The 20,451-nt window shown below is 45.8% G+C and overlaps 1 protein-coding gene across 1 annotated transcript in view; it reads left to right on the top strand.

The window, feature by feature from the left end:
* The window catches only part of fat2 (FAT atypical cadherin 2), a 250,515-nt gene that overhangs the window by 115,911 nt on the left and 114,153 nt on the right, over positions 1-20,451 (top strand). The window contains 2 exon segments of the mRNA XM_061891855.1: positions 979-4,637; positions 8,290-8,686. Of these exon segments, the coding sequence (XP_061747839.1) occupies positions 979-4,637; positions 8,290-8,686 (4,056 nt within the window).

Genomic DNA, 20,451 nt, shown 5'->3' with positions numbered 1-20,451 from the left:
ACATAATAGTGAGAGTCCAGTCCATAGTGGATCTAACATAATAGTGATAGTCCAGTCCATAGTGGATCTAACATTATAGTGAGAGTCCAGTCCATAGTGGATGTAACATAATAGTGAGAGTCCAGTCCATAGTGGATGTAACATAATAGTGGGAGTCCAGTCCATAGTGGATCTAACATAATAGTGAGAGTCCAGTCAATAGTGGATCTAACATAATAGTGTGAGAGTCCAGTCCATAGTGGATCCAACATTATAGTGTGAGAGTCCAGTCCATAGTGGAGCTAACATAATAATGAGAGTCCAGTCCATAGTGGATCTAACATAATAGTGTGAGAGTCCAGTCCATAGTGGATCTAACATAATAGTGTGAGAGTCCAGTCCATAGTGGATCTAACATAATAGTGTGAGAGTCCAGTCCATAGTGGATCCAACATAATAGTGAGAGTCCAGTGCATAGTGGATCTGACATAATAGTGTGAGAGTCCAGTCCATAGTGGATCCAACATAATAGTGTGAGAGTCCAGTACATAGTGGATCTAACATAATAGTGAGAGTCCAGTCCATAGTGGATCTAACATAATAGTGAGAGTCCAGTCCATAGTGGATCTAGAATAATATTGTGAGTGTCCAGTCAGTCCATAGTGGATCTAACAAAAAAGTGTGAGAGTCCAGTCCATAGTGGATTTAACATAATAGTGAAAGTCCAGTCCATAGTGGGGCCAGCAGAGACGGGTCAGCAGTGCAGATATGTCCCCAACCGATGCACAGACGAGTGGTCCACCCCGGGTCCCGACTTTGGACAGCCAGCGCTTCATCCGCGGCCACCGAACCTGTGCTAGTAACTATGTGTATATACAGTACATATACACACACATGTACATAACTCCAGAAAGTAGACCGAAGCGAGGATTCAAGCTTTTGTGATTGTCTGAAACTGATCCTTTCTACGTTTGAGTAATTACTGAATTCTCTCCGCAGGAAACATCAACAACATGTTCTCCATTGATCAAGTGCTCGGCTCCATCACCGTTTCCAAACCCAAGGAACTGCGGCACCAGGACCAGTACCACCTCACGGTCAAAGCAACCGACCAGGGCTTTCCTCAGCGCAGCGACGTCTGCTCGGTCCACGTCAACATCCGCATCTCGGACCACACCCCACCCACCTTCTCCACGGACGAATATTTGGCCGAGATCAGCGAGCTGAGCAGTTTGGGGACCTCGGTCCTCACCGTCTCTGCCTCCAGCCCGACCACGGTGCACTATGGGATAGAAAGCGGGGATCCAGACGGAACGTTCCGTATCAACAAATACACAGGCTTGATATCCGTTCAAGAGCACCTGGATTTTGAAACATGCTCCTCCTACAAACTCCAAGTTTCTGCTTCCACCAGCTTCGGTGCCTCGTCCGTGACCGTGGTTTATGTCTACGTGTTAGACGAGAACGACAACGCTCCCGTTTTGGAGCAGAAAGAGTACGTGGGTCGGATAAGTGAGGCAGCACATGTCAATAGCATGGTTCTAGGGGACGTCAACACCCCTCTGGTCATTCAGGCTTCTGATGTGGACCGGGATGAAAACGCCCTGCTCGTCTATCAGATCGTGGAAGCAGAGGCCGCGGAAGTGTTCAAGATAGACGCTAGCATGGGTACCATCTCACTGATTGCCCCGCTGGACTTTGAAAGCCAGGCAGAGTATCACTTCAGCGTGCGGGTGAAGGACTCGGGGGAGCCTTCGCTGAACGCGGCGCAGCCCGCCAAGGTCACCGTGCGCGTCCTGAACCTGAATGACTGCCCGCCACGATTCACCAGCGCAATCTACGAGCAATCCGTCATCTCCCCGCCTGTCAGGGATACAGAGGTGCTGCGGGTCACGGCCCATGACGCCGACTCCTCAGTGACGTACAGCATAACTGAAGGGAATCCGAACAACGCTTTCAGCGTCCATCCCACCACCGGAGTCATCTCCGTGAGCAACGTGTCCGGTTTTCAAAACTCTTACCAGCTGCTTGTCCGCGCCTCTGATGGCCTGCAGAGAGACTCGGCCACTGTCCGGGTGAATGTAACCAACGTGACTGAAAGCGATCTTGGTTTTGAGCAAAAAATGTACTCGGCAAGTGTTTCGGAAAATCTAAACGCAGTGAAAACATTAGCTGCCCTCAAACCCATCGGTTGTTCTTTCAACGAGCCTCTGTTGTACTCCGTTTTGAACCCCATGGGGAGGTTTGCAGTCTCCCGCACTTCCGGCATCGTGGAAACCACAGGTGTGCCCTTTGACCGAGAAGACAAAGACGTTTATGACCTTTTGGTGATGCTACAAGACATGAGAGATACGCCAAGAACAGCCACCGCCTTGGTCAAGGTATTCATCGACGACGTCAACGACAACTCGCCTCAGTTCCTCAACCTGCCCTTCTCAATGATGATATCCGAAGACGCAGAACCAGGGGACGTTCTGTATCAGGCAACGGCCATCGACCGAGATCTGGGTGAAAACGGATCCATTGTGTACTCACTGGAGGAGGATTACGACCTCTTCAGGATTGATCCAGACATCGGCGATATTTCCCTTCAAAGATCTCTTGATTTTGAAGCGCTGAGTAAGTACGTCTTGACGGTCCTGGCCAGAGACGAAGGGGATCCGAGTCACAGCACCGGGGCACAGCTCAGTATTCAAGTGAGGAACAGAACCAACCCAGTTTTCCAAACTCTTTTGTACCCGCTGAAAGTGCCTGAAAACGTTCCTCCGTTCACCACCATCTTACACGTGCAGGCCAGAAACCCTGAAGGCTATCGACTGATTTACAACCTGGTGGAGGAAAACGCCTCAAAGCACTTCCATATCGATTTCAAAAAGGGCGCGTTGACTGTCAGCAACCCGCTGGACTACGAAAGTCAGGCAATGCACGTTCTGACAGTGCGAGCTACCGATTCCGTGACCGGAGCGTTTTCCGAGGCTTCCATCGAGGTAGAAGTTGAAGATGTGAACGATAACGCCCCCTTTTTCTCACAGCCAAAGTACACCGCCAGCATTGCGGAGGGACTCCCTGCCGGCTCCTCGGTTCTGCAGCTTTCCGCCTCTGACTTGGACTCCGGCCGAAATAAAAACCTGACTTTCCAGATAGTGAGAATAGAAGGGCGTGAAACGGATTATTTTGGCGTAGACCGCCACAGTGGACTGATTTTCACAAGACAGGTGCTGGACCACGAAAGCACGAGTCACTTCCGATTGAAAGTCAAGGTTGTCGACAACGGGACGCTCCCCCTCAGCGGCGAGACAAATGTCTTTTTAAACGTCACCGACGTTAACGACAACCCCCCGCATTTTGCGAGCTCTCATTTTGAAGCCACGCTTGATGAAACGGCAAAGTGCGGCCACATTGTCATCAAAATCCAAGCGTCTGATCCGGATGTCAGTGACGCCAATCAGCTCCGGTACAAAATCCTCGACGGAAATGAAGGCCGCTACTTCCGTATAAACGAATCCTCCGGGATAATCTCCTTCTCGAACGTCTGCAGGAAGAACCTGGACGCCTACTACAACCTGACCGTGGCGGTGTCTGACGGCGTGTTTCAGAAGAGCGCGCCGGTCAACATCGACATGATAAACAGCAACAGGCACAGTCCTTACTTCAAACACAAGCTCTACGAGGCCGAGCTGGCGGAGAACGCGGAAGTCGGCACACGCGTGATCCGCCTGGCCGCCGTCGACCCCGACGACGGGGCTTACGGGAGCGTGGACTACACCATCATCAACAAGCTGGCCGATGAGAAGTTTGCCATCGATGACGAGGGTCAGATCGTCACGACGCAGCCGCTCGACAGAGAAAACCCCGAGCAGAGGGTCATCGCTATTAAAGTGATGGCCAAAGACGGGGGCGGGAAAGTCGCCTTCTGCACGGTCAAGATCATCCTCACTGACGATAACGACAACGTGCCGCAGTTCAAAGCTTCCGAGTACCAAGTGTCTATTCAGTCCACCGTCAACAAAGGCTCACCGGTCATCCAGATCGTGGCTTACGACGCGGACAACGGCAAAAACGCCGACATCACCTACACCGTGGAAGAGGCGGCCGAAGACGTCATCGAGATCAACCCTTTCACCGGCGTCGTCAGCGTCAAAGAGAGCCTGCTCGGCATGGAGAACAAGATCTTCAACTTTAAAGTGAAGGCTCGGGACGGCAACCTGCCCTTCTACAACTCCACCGTCCCCGTTCAGGTCAAAGTGCTTCCTCCCGAAGTCCCGCTCCCGAAATTCTCAGAGCCCCTCTACAGTTTCTCGGCCGCCGAGGACAGTCCCTTGGGGACGGAGATCGGCTCCGTGAGAGCCAAGTCGGACACGCCGCTCATCTACAGCCTGGTCAACGGCAACACGGTGGAAAGCAACAAGGACAAAGTGTTCAGCTTGGACAAGGAAAGTGGAACTTTGCTTCTGCAGAAACACATGGACCACGAAAAGACCAAATGGTACCAGATCGATGTACTGGCAGAGGGCAGGCACAACGGCACCGACGTGGCGTCGCTGGTGTCGGTCAGCATCCAGGTTCAGGATGTCAACGACAACCAGCCTGTGTTCGATGCTAACCCTTACCGGGCCTACTTGGCTGAGAACATGCCGACTGGAACCACCGTCATTCAGGTACGTAGATGCCGAACTCACCACAACCAAGGTTTTCTAACTTTTACCACAGATTAAAGCATGTGGGGGCCGTTTTGACATTTTTCATTTTCAAACCATAACAAAATATATTTATTTTTTTCTTTTTACCTTTAGGGCTCCTGGGGACCGTAAAGGGTCTAAGTCAGGGGTGTCAAACGTACGGTTTTATCCGGCCCGCGGGATGAGTTTGCTGAATATAAAAATTAGCCGAAATTTTGGAATGAAAGAAACGGCTGTTCTGAATGTGTCCACTAGATGTCCCAATAGCAATTCTGTGTATCTTTGTAGATCAGGGGTCGGCGACCCGCGGCTACGGAGCCGCAAGCGGCTCAGTTGCATACTTGCTGACCCTCGAGATTTTTCAGGGAGCTAGTCCAGATTTCAGTGCCTTTCCCAGAAACATCCCTGGGCTAACATTCTCCGGATTTCACCCGCATAACATATCGTCTCGTTCACCTTCACGCCATGCTATCTGCGTGCCGGACGGTCACATGTAGCATGCGACCCCTGAGACCACACAACATCGACTGCAAGGCATACTTGGTCAACAGCCACACAGGTCACACTGAGGGTGGCCATACAAACAACTATAACACTGTCACAAATATGCACCACACTGTGAACCCACACCAAACAAGAATGAGAAACACATTTGGGGAGAACGTCCGCACCGTAACATAACGTAACAGATACCCAGAATCCCATGCAGCACTAACTCTCACCTCAACCACGCCTTCCCCCCGTCCACCTCAACCCCCACTCCCCCAATTCCCGAATTCTGAGGTCTCAAGGCTGGCAAGTATGGAAGAGTCGGGTGTGTCTTGACTGGCTCCGACGAACCCCTGAGGCTGACTCACCGAACCCCTAGGGTTCGATTGAACCCAGGTTAAGAACCACTGGTTTTGATGGATAGATAGATAGTACTTTGATTCCTTCAGGAGAGTTCCCTCAGGAAAATTAAAATTGATTGATGTTGTCCAGGGTGTACCCTGCCTTCCGCCCGATTGTAGCTGAGATAGGCGCCAGCGGCCCCCGCGACCCCGAAAGGGAATAAGCGGTAGAAAATGGATGGATGGATGGATGATGTTGAAGTTTAACAGTATTCTATTTTTTTTTGACGTTGTTTATACTTTCTGAATAATTTTCATGATAGATGTTCATCATTGATGTTCATTTTCAATCAATCGAGATAGAAAAATAATATCAAAATCTAATTACAGGATGGTATTTATGTAGTGTGAATATTTTCCTCGACTATTGCACTAACATCGGGTGGTTAATTTGTTTGTTTTTTTACATGTGTAGCATCATTGACAAAAATACAAAGAATTGCTATTGTGACATCTAGTGGACACATTTAGAACAGCAGTTTCTTTCATTCAAAAATTCCGGCTCGTTTTTATACTTAGCAAACTCATACCGCGGGCCGGATAAATCCGTACGTTTGACACCCCTGGTCTAAGTCATTATAATGTTTAAAACAAGTCACTTTATTATTATTTTTTTAATTTTATTTAACGCTTACAGTAAATCTCTTTAGTATACCAACTTCAGGTTGATATAAAGTTAAAGAAAAACAAAGGATATTGCCTTTTCTGTCAAAGAAAACTGTTTTTTTTAAATAAATTAACTGAAATACCGTATTTCCTTGAATTGCGCCTGCCTTGAATTACTGCCGGGTCAAACTCACTTCGCAAAAATAATTAGCGTATGCTTAGTATTATCGCCTGTCATCATTTTCAAAATGGAGGAGGCTGATTTCAATACCGGTAATTTGAAATCGCATAAAGAGAAGAAGATTAACAGCTTATTCAGTAGGATTTAGGGTCCAAGCTTACATCACACTCAAATTTTTACTGCGTGCCTTTGGTAAGTGCCGGAGTGAGAAGTTTTAAATTAATTAGCTACCCGGCGGCAATTCAAGGAAGAACGGTATGCAGTACTTCCCCCACTGCCCAAAACATTCAGAAAGCAATGTTTTATTAATTTAGTAATTAGAGCCCTAAAAGATCAATAATGCCGGACACCATTGATTTTAATTCATTATTATATTTGAGTAATTACAGTGAAAAGATAAATAAAATCCCATTAAATATATTTGGGATCCAAAAGGTGTCCCACTCATAAAGTAATATATTTTAATTAGTTTTTTTTTTACTTTCAACACTTAAGTTACAAGATCAACTTCAGATATATATATATATATATATATATATATATATATATATATATATATATATATATATATACAGTGGGGCAAAAAAGTATTTAGTCAGCCACCGATTGTGCAAGTTCTCCCACTTAAAATGATGACAGAGGTCTGTAATCTTCATCATAGGTACACTTCAACTGTGAGAGACAGAATGTGAAAAAAAAATCCAATAATTCACATTGTAGGAATTTTAAATAATTTATTTGTAAATTTTGGTTTCATCTGACCACATGACATTCTCCCAATCCTCTCCTGTATCATCTATGTATCCATTTTGGTATAAATCCTGCAGTGCCAGACGTGTCCCCCTGCTTAAGCCAGTGCATTTCCAGACCCGTCTGAAGTTTGCCGGAGAGCACATGGGAGAATGTCATGTGGTCAGATGAAACCAAAATATAACTTTTTGATGAAACTCAACTCGTGGTGTTTGGAGGAAGAAGAATACTGAGTTGCATCCCAAGAACACCACACCTACTGTGAAGCATGGGGGTGGAAACATCATGCTTTGGGGCTGTTTTTTCTGCTAAGGGGACAGGACGATTGATCTGTGTTAAGGAAAGAATGAATAGGGCCATGTATGGTGAGATTTTGAGCTAAAACCTCCTTCCATCAGTGAGAGCTTTGAATGGTTGACCAAATACAAATAAATTCTTTAAAATTCCTACAATGTGAATTCCTGGATTTTTTCCCCACATTCTGTCTCTCACAGTTGAAGTGTACCTATGATGAAAATGACAGACCTCTGTCATCATTTAAAGTGGGAGAACTTGCACAATCGCTGGCTGACTAAATACTTTTTTGCCCCACTGTACATGCAGCTAGCCTAAATAGCATGTTAGCATTGATTATCTTGCAGTCATGGATTGACCAAGTGTGCCTGATTAACACTCCAACAAGTCAATACACATCAACAAAGCTCACCTTTGTGCATTCACACACAGCATAAAACACTTGGTGGACAAAATGAGACGGAGAAGGACTAAATACTTTTTTGTCCCACTGTATTGAAATTTGAACTATTATTTTGTTTCTTTTATGCTTTTTGGTCAAGGAAAATGTTGTTTTGTTTGACAACTACACAATTTTTTTTCTGCAATATTTTCCACATAAAACATTTTAAAGTGACATATTTGATATGATTGGAACCTCGAAGAGGTCAATAATTAATTTTAGCATTGTTTTTTTAATAGTTTTCTGGAGAAATGGCAACAAAAAAAGCATAACAGAGATAGACAAATGAAACAAAACAGCCTACATGGCAGCTTTGTGTAAACATTGCAATTCATTCCACTTTTTTTAACTTTTTATTTTATTTTTGCAATAGCATTTCCGGAATGTGGCGGGCCAGTAAACAATTAGCTGCGGGCCGCACTTTGGACACCCCTGATGTAAAACTTTCTAACTTTTTTTGGAGAATAGGTGACTGCCAATGACCCGGACACCGACACCAACGGTCTGGTGACTTATACCCTGGAGGATCTACCTGACGACACCACCACCAACATCACCCAAATGTTCTCCATCGACGGCGACACCGGCTGGATTGTCGCGGTGCGGGAGGCCGACTGCGAGTCGTCGAGGGTCTACCGCTTCCACGTGCTCGCCAGCGACCACGGCGGCGACGCCAAGCTCTCGTCCAGCGTCCTGGTGGAAGTGACGGTGACGGACGAGAACGACAACCCGCCCAGGTTTTCCCAGGACGCGTACCGCGGCTCGGTGGTGGAGAACGGCCGTCCCGGGGAGGTGATCGTCTCCATGACGACCACCGACGCCGACGTTTCGCTGGAGAACCGCCTGGTGACGTGTTACATCACAGGTGGGTGTGTCTACCTGTCAGGTTCATCTATTAATCAGACAAGAACCAAGGAACACATGTTTTGGGCTGTACTCTAGTTACGGATCCAAACAACGTTCTAAAGAACAGCCCGCATGCCTCCTGTATTTATTAGGGGAATGAATCCCTATTACATCATTGTGACGGAGGGAATATCGCCGAGTCTGTTCTTGTGCTGGTCCCAGAACAGAATGTTTGGCCTTGGCAGTCAGCATGCGGAATCTGGACAGAACACTCATAGGAAAGAAAGGCAAGCAATCTCTCAGATTGGTAGTTCTGCACAAATACAGAAAAAGCGCTTCAGCACAAATTGACAATACTTTATAGTAACGGCCCTTAAGCATATAGTTATGATGATAATATATACATAATTATTCTAACAATTCCCTCCTGTTTATCACATAACTTCCCCAGACTATTCTTATGTGAAGTGAAGTGAATTATATTTATATAGCGCTTTTCTCTAGTGACTCAAAGCGCTTTACATAGTGAAACCCAATATCTAAGTTACATTTAAACCAGTGTGGGTGGCACTGGGAGCAGGTGGGTAAAGTGTCTTGCCCAAGGACACAACGGCAGTGACTAGGATGGCGGAAGCGGGGATCGAACCTGCAACCCTCAAGTTGCTGGCACGGCCACTCTACCAACCGAGCTATACCGCCCCAAAAACAAAGTTGTCTTTGACAAGGCTTTTTTATTTTTTACTTTATATCAACTTGAAGTTGATATAGAGATTTACTGTTAAATGTAAATAAATAATATGATAATAATTTGACTTATTTTCAATCAATCAATCAATCAATGTTTATTTATATAGCCCCAAATCACAAATGTCTCAAAGGACTGCACAAACCATTACGACTACAACATCCTCGGAAGAACCCACAAAAGGGCAAGGAAAACTCACACCCAGTGGGTAGGGAGAATTCACATCCAGTGGGACGCCAGTGACAATGCTGACTATGAGAAACCTTGGAGAGGACCTCAGATGTGGGCAACCCCCCCCCCCCCCTCTAGGGGACCAAAAGCAATGGATGTCGAGCGGGTCTAACATGATACTGTGAGAGTTCAATCCATAGTGGCTCCAACACAGCCGCGAGAGTTCAGTTCAAGCGGATCCAAGACAGCAGCGAGAGTCCCGTCCACAGGAGACCATCTCAAGCGGAGGCGGGTCAGCAGCGTAGAGATGTCCCCAACCGATACAGGCGAGCGGTCCATCCTGGGTCCCGACGAGCGGTCCATCATGGGTCTCGACTCTGGACAGCCAGTACTTCATCCATGGTTATCGGACCGGACCCCCTCGACAAGGGAGGGGGGGACATAGGAGAAAGAAAAGAAGCGGCAGATCAACTGGTCTAAAAAGGAGGTCTATTTAAAGGCTAGAGTATACGGATGAGTTTTAAGGTGAGACTTAAATGCTTCTACTGAGGTAGCATCTCGAACTGTTACCGGGAGGGCATTCCAGAGTACTGGAGCCCGAACGGAAAACGCTCTATAGCCCGCAGACTTTTTTGGGGCTCTAGGAATCACTAATAAGCCGGAGTCTTTTGAACGCAGATTTCTTGCCGGGACATATGGTACAATACAATCGGCAAGATAGGATGGAGCTAGACCGTGTAGTATTTTATACGTAAGTAGTAAAACCTTAAAGTCACATCTTAAGTGCACAGGAAGCCAGTGCAGGTGAGCCAGTACAGGCGTAATGTGATCAAACTTTCTTGTTCTTGTCAAAAGTCTAGCAGCCGCATTTTGTACCAACTGTAATCTTTTAATGCTAGACATGGGGAGACCCGAAAATAATACGTTACAGTAATCGAGACGAGACGTAACAAACGCATGGATAATGATCTCGGTGTCTTTAGTGGACAGAATGGAGCGAATTTTAGCGATATTGCGGAGATGAAAGAAGGCCGTTTTAGTAATGCTTTTAATGTGTGACTCAAAGGAGAGAGTTGGGTCGAAAATAATACCCAGATTTTTTACCGAGTCACCTTTTTTTATGATTTGGTTGTCAAATGTTAAAGTTGTATTAACACTCATAGGAAAGAAAGGCAAGCAATCTCTCAGATTGCTAGTCCTGCACAAATACAGAAAAAAACGCTTCAGCACAAATTGACAATACTTTATAGTAACGGCCCTTAAGCATATAGTTATGATGATAATATATACATAATTATTCTAACAATTCCCTCCTGTTTATCACATAACTTCCCCAGACTATTCTTATGTGAAGTGAAGTGAATTATATTTATATTGCGCTTTTCTCTAGTGACTCAAAGCGCTTTACATAGTGAAACCCAATATCTAAGTTAGATTTTTTAAACCAGTGTGGGTGGCACTGGGAGCAGGTGGGTAAAGTGTCTTGCCCAAGGACACAACGGCAGTGACTAGGATGGCGGAAGCGGGAATCGAACCTGCAACCCTCTAGTTGCTGGCACGGCCACTCTACCAACCGAGCTATACCGCCCCATTAGCTTACCGCTACTGTCGTGGAAATTTCTTAAAGACGATCCTTTAGTGACAAATAGCTTTAAAATGATTTATTAAAGTAACAAACAAATAATAACAAGCTTCGCAAATCGAGACCAGACCAGAACGACCCATCCGTTCGTTCCAGCTTGTTCTAGATCCTTTAGAATTTGACATGACAATTATACATTCTCAGAAGTCCCACCCTCCATGCTCATTTACATGCAGTACACCAGTGGAATGAATACCCAAAGTCCTGTGAAGGGGAGAGGGTGTTGTTTGCCCAGAAGGGGGGGAAGGGGAACAATTTAGCTCAGATGGGGGTCAGGAAGAGATAACACATATTAAGTGTCACATTCCTGAGCCTAATAGACAACTTTTGGCGACCCGTTCAAAGAACATCATCAATTAAAACGAGTACAAGTAATTTTGCTATCACACTACGACAACAAGGACAAACAGTAGCACGACAGGTAGTAGCTGTAATGATGACATCGACACGTCAGGTAGCAACCACACAAAAGCGACAATAATCCAGCACTGACTGGAGAAACAAAGGAGGTAATATAGGACCTGGCTGATTGACACCAGGTGTGGCCAGGTGCCAATCAGCCACCGCTGAGGGGAAACAAAGCACTCAGGGAGACAAACAGGAAGTTGAAGCAAAATAAGGGTGCTGACAGGAACTAAGGACAGGAAATTTAAACACACAGAGGAGAAACTAAAACACAAACAAACTGATACCAGATCTGTATCAACTCTACGAGACCATTTTTGTTCAATGAAGTGGAACTAAAAGGTCATCCTTTTTCTGAGAGAATGTTTTCTTGTTGAAATGGTTTGAAAAGGGTGAACAAATGAAGAAAAAAACAAACAGAAAATGTCAAATTCTATTTTTGCAATGTCGAAAATGAGGTATTTTCCGATCGATCATCCACCGGTCAGTATCGGTTGATTTCCGGGAAAAATTATGTGTTTGGCTGACAATCAAATCCACTTTATTTATTATTTATAGCATATTTAAACAACAAAATGTTTCCAAAGTGCTGCACAACAATATTAAAAACAACATTCAAATACGATCCTGAGCTCCACCAATGACTGAATAAAAACAAAAAATTAAAATAAATACATATAAAAACGATATATCCAATCCAATCCACTTTATTTATATAGCACATTTAAACAGCAATAACGTTTCCAAAGTGCTGCACAGCCTTGTTAAAAACAATAAAAAATAATAATAAAATAAATCGGTTGATTTCGGGGAAAAATTATATGTTTGGCTGACAATCAAATCCACTTTATTTATTATTTATAGCATATTTAAACAACAAAATGTTTACAAAGTGCTGCACAACAATATTAAAAAAACAACATTCAAATACTATCCTGAGCTCCACTAATGACTGAATAAAAACAAAAAATTTAAATAAATACATATAAAAACGTTATCTCCAATCCAATCCACTTTATTTATGTAGCACATTTAAACAACAATAACGTTTCCAAAGTGCTGCAGAGCCATGTTAAAAACAATTGTAAAAAAAAATAATAATAAAATAAATGTGATTAAAAACGATTTTAAGGCTGAAACCAATTAAAACAGTATATAAATAATCCAAAATGTAAAACACAGAGGACCACACAACTCACTTAGTGTTAAAAGCTAGAGAATAAAAATGGGTATTAAAACGAGACTTAAAATAATCCACTGTGGGAAAAAATGTCAAAAAAAAAAAAAAAAATATGGCAAAAATACAAAATATGCTATATATACTCCCTCTCCCCCCCAAATATGTTCAAAGTGCCAAGTAATTGGAACCCCAAAGAGATCAATAATTTATAACAACATGGATTTAGACTCATAACACATTTTTGAACAATGAGTTTTTGGAGAAAAAAAGAATCCCACTAAAATACTTAGGGTGTTAAAACGGCCCCCACTCATAAAAGTGTAAAAATAAGTCACCGAGATGTATTTGGATACTTTTCAACCCATATTCAGTTAAATATGCTACAAAGACAACATATTTGATGTTCAAACTCATAATCTTTATATTTTTTTGCAAATATGAATATAAAGTAGTTGGGAAAGGGCATGTTTACCACTGTGTTACATCACCTTTTCTTTTAACAACACTCAATAAACGTTTGGGAACTGAGGAAACTAATTGTTGAAGCTTTGAAAGTGGAATTCTTTCCCATTCTTGTTTTATGTAGAGCTTCAGTCCTTCAACAGTCCGGGGTCTCCGCTGTCCTATTTTACGCTTTACACATTTTCCATGGGAGACAGGTCTGGACTGCAGTCTGGACTTGCACTGTTTTACTATGAAACCACGCTGTTGTAACACGTGGCTTGGCATTGTCTTGCTGAAATAAGCAGGGGCGTCCATGATAACGTTGCTTGGATGACAACATATGTTGCTCCAAAACCTGTATGGACCTTTCAGCATTAATGGTGCCTTCACAGATGTGTAAGTTACCCATGCCTTGGGGACTAATACACCCCCATACCATCACACATGCTGGCTTTTACACTTCGCGCCTATAACAATCCGGATGGTTATTTTCCTCTTTGTTCCGGAGGACACCACGTCCTCTGTTTCCAAATATAATTTGAAATGTGGACTCGTTAGACCACAGAACACTTTTCCACTTTGCATCAGTCCATCTTAGGTGATCTCGGGCCCAGCCAAGCCGGCGGTGTTTCTGGGTGTTGTTGATAAATGGGTTTGGCTTTGCATAGTAGAGTTTTAACTTGCATTTACAGATGTAGCAACCAACTGTATTCACTGACAGTGGTTTTATGAAGTGTTCCTGAGCCCATGTGGGGATATCCTTTACACACTGATGTCGGTTTTTGATGCAGTACCGCCTGAGGGATCAACAAATCATAATATCATGGCTTACGTGCAGTGATTCCTCCAGATTCTCTGAACCTTTTGATGATTTTACGGACCGTAGATGGTAAAATCCCTAAATTCCTTGCAATAGCTCGTTGAGAAATGTTCTAAAACTGTTCGAAAATTTGCTTAAAATTTGTGACCCTCACCCCATCCTTGTTTGTGAATGACTTAGCCTTTCACGGAAGCTGCTTTTATACCCAATCATGGCACCCACCTGTTCCCAATTAGCCTGCACACCTGTGGGATGTTCCAAATAAGTGTTTGATGAGCATTCCTCAACTTTATCAGTCTTTTTTGCCACCTTTCCCAATTTCTTTGTCGCGTATTGCTGGCATCAAATTCTAAAGTTAATGATTAATTGCAAATATCAGTTTGAACATCAAATATGTTGTCTTTGTAGCATATTCAACTGAATATGGCTTGAAAAGGATTTGCAAATTATTGTATTCTGTTTATATTTACATCAAACACAATTTCCCAACTCATATGGAACCGGCGGGATTCGGGAGGTGCCAAAAAAGTACCGGATTCGGTACCCGTCGCTAGTCGCCTTGAAGTTAGCGGCAGTTAGCCGCCGTGTTGTTAGCATTGCTCGTCCTTAAAGGGGAATCTTATCACAATTTCAAAAGGGTTAAAAACAATAAAAATCAGTTCCCAGTGGATCGTTGTATTTTTTTAATTTTTTTTCCAAAATTTTACCGGTCTCGGAATATCCCTCAATAAAACTTTAAAGTGCCTTATTTTCGCTATCTTCGAAACCACTATCCATTTCCCTGTGACGTCATACAGTGCTGCCAATGTAAACAAACAATGGCGAATACCACAGCAAGATATAGCGACATTAGCTCGGATTCAGACTCGGATTTCAGCGGCTTAAGCGATTCAACAGATTACGCATGTATTGAAACGGATGGTCGGAGTATGAAAGTATTGAAGAAGAAACTGAAGCTATTGAGCGAATAGCTATTGACGTTATTCATAGCCATAGCATGGCCGAAATAGCTGCGTTAGCATCGCCGGTAAAATGTGCGGACCAAACGGTCAGGACTTTCGCATCTTTTGACACTGGAGCAACTTAAATCCGTCGATTGGTAAGTGTTTGTTTCGCATTAAATGTGGGTGGAAGGAAACGTAATATAGTTGCAGATGCATCTGCAGGTTATCCATACATCTCTGTGCCATGTCTGCCTTAGCACCGCCGGTAAATAGCATGTTAGCGTCGATTAGCGTAGCATGTTAGCATCGATTAGCTGGCAGTCAACATCAACAAAACTCACCTTTGTGATTTCGTTGACTTTATGGTTGCAAATGCATCTGCAGGTTATCCATACATCTCTGTGCCATGTCTGCCTTAGCACCGCCGGTAAATAGCATGTTAGCATCGATTAGCATAGCATGTTAGCATCGATTAGCTGGCAGTCAACATAAAAAAAACTCACCTTTGTGATTTTGTTGACTTTATGGTTGCAAATGCATCTGCAGGTTATCCATACATCTCTGTGCCATGTCTGCCTTAGCACCGCCGGTAAATAGCATGTTAGCGTCGATTAGCGTAGCATGTTAGCATCGATTAGCTGGCAGTCACGCCCCAACCAAATATGTCTGATTAGCAGATAAGTCAACATCAACAAAACTCAACTTTGTGAATTTGTTGACTTTATGGTTGCAAATGCATCTGCAGGTTATCCATACATCTCTGTGCCATGTCTGCCTTAGCACCGCCGGTAAATAGCATGTTAGCGTCGATTAGCGTAGCATGTTAGCATCGATTAGCTGGCAGTCAACATCAACAAAACTCACCTTTGTGATTTCGTTGACTTTATGGTTGCAAATGCATCTGCAGGTTATCCATACATCTCTGTGCCATGTCTGCCTTAGCACCGCCGGTAAATAGCATGTTAGCATCGATTAGCATAGCATGTTAGCATCGATTAGCTGGCAGTCAACATAAAAAAAACTCACCTTTGTGATTTTGTTGACTTTATGGTTGCAAATGCATCTGCAGGTTATCCATACATCTCTGTGCCATGTCTGCCTTAGCACCGCCGGTAAATAGCATGTTAGCATCGATTAGCTGGCAGTCACGCCCCAACCAAATATGTCTGATTAGCAGATAAGTCAACATCAACAAAACTCAACTTTGTGAATTTGTTGACTTTATGGTTGCAAATGCATCTGCAGGTTATCCATACATCTCTGTGCCATGTCTGCCTTAGCACCGCCGGTAAATAGCATGTTAGCATCGATTAGCATAGCATGTTAGCATCGATTAGCTGGCAGCCAACATCAACAAAACTCACCTTTGTGATTTTGTTGACTTTATGGTTGCAAATGCATCTGCAGGTTATCCACACATCTCTGTGCCATGTCTGCCTTAGCACCGCCGGTAAATAGCATGTTAGCATCGATTAGCGTAGCATGTTAGTATCGATTAGCTGGCAGTCAACATCAACAAAACTCACCTTTGTGATTTCGTTGACTTTATGGTTGAAAATCCATCTGCAGGTTATCCATACATCTCTGTGCCATGTCTGCTTTAGCACCGCCGGTAAATAACATGTTAGCATCGATTAGCGTAGCATGTTAGCATTGATTAGCTGGCAGTCAACATCAACAAAACTCACCTTTGACTTTATGGTTGCAAATGCATCTGCAGGTTATCCATACATCTCTGTGCCATGTCTGTCTTAACATCGCCGGTCAAATGTGGAGACACTTTGGCACATTCAATGGGGGTCTGGCGGGAGACACTTTGGCACATTCAATGGGGGTCTGGCGGGAGACACTTTGGGACATTCAATGGGGGTCTGGCGGGAGACACTTTGGCACATTCAATGGTGGTCTGGCGGTAGACACTTTGGGACATTCAATGGGGGTCTGGCGGGAGACACTTTGGCACATTCAATGGTGGTCTGGCGGGAGACACTTTGGGACATTCAATGGGGGTCTGGCGGGAGACACTTTGGCACATTCAATGGTGGTCTGGCGGGAGACACTTTGGGACATTCAATGGGGGTCTGGCGGGAGACACTTTGGCACATTCAATGGGGGTCTGGCGGGAGACACTTTGGCACATTCAATGGTGGTCTGGCGGGAGACACTTTGGGACATTCAATGGGGGTCTGGCGGGAGACACTCTGGCACATTCAATGGGGGTCTGGCGGGAGACACTTTGGCACATTCAATGGGGGTCTGGCGGAAGACACTTTGGCACATTCAATGGGGGTCTGGCGGGAGACACTCTGGCACATTCAATGGGGGTCTGGCGGGAGACACTTTGGCACATTCAATGGGGGTCTGGCGGGAGACACTTTGGGACATTCAATGGGGGTCTGGCGGAAGACACTTTGGCACATTCAATGGTGGTCTGGCGGGAGACACTTTGGGACATTCAATGGGGGTCTGGCGGGAGACACTTTGGCACATTCAATGGGGGTCTGGCGGGAGACACTTTGGCACATTCAATGGTGGTCTGGCGGGAGACACTTTGGGACATTCAATGGGGGTCTGGCGGGAGACACTTTGGCACATTCAATGGGGGTCTGGCGGAAGACACTTTGGCACATTCAATGGGGGTCTGGCGGGAGACACTCTGGCACATTCAATGGGGGTCTGGCGGGAGACACTTTGGCACATTCAATGGGGGTCTGGCGGGAGACACTTTGGGACATTCAATGGGGGTCTGGCGGAAGACACTTTGGCACATTCAATGGGGGTCTGGCGGGAGACACTTTGGCACATTCAATGGGGTCTGGCGGAAGACACTTTGGCACATTCAATGGGGGTCTGGCGGGAGACACTTTGGCACATTCAACGGGGGTCTGGCGGGAGACACTTTGGCATATTCAACGGGGGTCTGGCGGGAGACACTTTGGCACATTCAATGGGGTCTGGCGGAAGACACTTTGGCACATTCAATGGGGGTCTGGCGGGAGACACTTTGGCACATTCAATGGGGGTCTGGCGGGAGACACTTTGGCACATTCAATGGGGGTCCGGCGGCAGACACTTTGGTACATTCAATGGGGGTCTGGCGGCAGACACTTTGGCACATTCAATGGGGGTCTGGCGGGAGACACTTTGGCACATTCAATGGGGGTCTGGCGGGAGACACTTTGGCACATTCAACGGGGGTCTGGCGGGAGACACTTTGGCACATTCAATGGGGTCTGGCGGAAGACACTTTGGCACATTCAATGGGGGTCTGGCGGGAGACACTTTGGCACATTCAATGGGGGTCTGGCGGGAGACACTTTGGCACATTCAATGGGGGTCCGGCGGCAGACACTTTGGTACATTCAATGGGGGTCTGGCGGCAGAAACTTTGGGACATTCAATGGGGGTCTGGCGGGAGACACTCTGGCACATTCAATGGGGGTCTGGCGGGAGACACTTTGGCACATTCAATGGGGGTCTGGCGGAAGACACTTTGGCACATTCAATGGGGGTCTGGCGGGAGACACTCTGGCACATTCAATGGGGGTCTGGCGGGAGACACTTTGGCACATTCAATGGGGGTCTGGCGGGAGACACTTTGGGACATTCAATGGGGGTCTGGCGGAAGACACTTTGGCACATTCAATGGGGGTCTGGCGGGAGACACTTTGGCACATTCAATGGGGTCTGGCGGAAGACACTTTGGCACATTCAATGGGGGTCTGGCGGGAGACACTTTGGCACATTCAACGGGGGTCTGGCGGGAGACACTTTGGCATATTCAACGGGGGTCTGGCGGGAGACACTTTGGCACATTCAATGGGGTCTGGCGGAAGACACTTTGGCACATTCAATGGGGGTCTGGCGGGAGACACTTTGGCACATTCAATGGGGGTCTGGCGGGAGACACTTTGGCACATTCAATGGGGGTCCGGCGGCAGACACTTTGGTACATTCAATGGGGGTCTGGCGGCAGACACTTTGGCACATTCAATGGGGGTCTGGCGGGAGACACTTTGGCACATTCAATGGGGTCTGGCGGAAGACACTTTGGCACATTCAATGGGGGTCTGGCGGGAGACACTTTGGCACATTCAACGGGGGTCTGGCGGGAGACACTTTGGCACATTCAACGGGGGTCTGGCGGGAGACACTTTGGCATATTCAACGGGGGTCTGGCGGGAGACACTTTGGCACATTCAATGGGGTCTGGCGGAAGACACTTTGGCACATTCAATGGGGGTCTGGCGGGAGACACTTTGGCACATTCAATGGGGGTCTGGCGGGAGACACTTTGGCACATTCAATGGGGGTCTGGCGGCAGACACTTTGGCACATTCAATGGGGGTCCGGCGGCAGACACTTTGGCACATTCAATGGGGGTCCGGCGGCAGACACTTTGGTACATTCAATGGGGGTCTGGCGGATGACACTTTGGCACATTCAATGGGGGTCTGGCAGAAGACACTTTGGCACATTCAATGGGGTCTGGCGGAAGACACTTTGGCACATTCAATGGGGGTCTGGCGGGAGTCACTTTGGCACATTCAATGGGGGTCTGGCGGAAGACACTTTGGCACATTCAATGGGGGTCTGGCGGGAGACACTTTGGGACATTCAATGGGGGTCTGGCGGAAGACACTTTGGCACATTCAATGGGGTCTGGCGGGAGACACTTTGGTACATTCAATGGGGGTCTGGCGGAGGACACTTTGGGACATTCAATGGGGGTCTGGCGGAAGACACTTTGGCACATTCAATGGGGGTTTGGCGGGAGACACTTTGGTACATTCAATGGGGGTCTGGCGGGAGACACTTTGGTACATTCAATGGGGGTCTGGCGGAGGCACTTTGGTACATTCAATGGGGGTCTGGCGGAGGCACTTTGGTACATTCAATGGGGGTCTGGCGGCAGACACTCTGGTACATTCAATGGGGGTCTGGCGGAGGACACTTTGGGACATTCAATGGGGGTCTGGCGGAAGACACTTTGGCACATTCAATGGGGGTTTGGCGGGAGACACTTTGGGACATTCAATGGGGGTCTGGCGGATGACACTTTGGCATCTTCGGGCCAGTGTAGAAATCATCAATTCTTTATTTTTGGTTAAAATATATAGAATATGCATCAAAAACCTTCTGATTGGACAAATTGACAGCCAGTGGATGTTTTTATTTTTTCCATGTGAACATATTTTAACGAACTCCCTTAGTTTAATTGGACTGAAATGGTGCATTTCCACCAGGACCTGGGATCCAAACATGTGCTTTTGCTTGAATTAAAACCTGGATGCATTATTCAACAGACAAATGAAGCCTTGGATGTTGTTTTAGTAGCGAAAGAAAATGTAACACAGTCCCCCCCGCCTTAAGTGGAGTGTGAATTTGTAAAGAAGTCCTCCTGTAATCTTGCTGCAACTTCAAGGAACTCTG

Source organism: Nerophis ophidion, linkage group LG29, assembly GCF_033978795.1.
Source record: "Nerophis ophidion isolate RoL-2023_Sa linkage group LG29, RoL_Noph_v1.0, whole genome shotgun sequence".
Lineage (NCBI taxonomy): Eukaryota > Metazoa > Chordata > Actinopteri > Syngnathiformes > Syngnathidae > Nerophis > Nerophis ophidion.
Note: the sequence above shows the minus strand (reverse complement) of the source record. Positions and strands in the feature narration are given on the sequence as shown.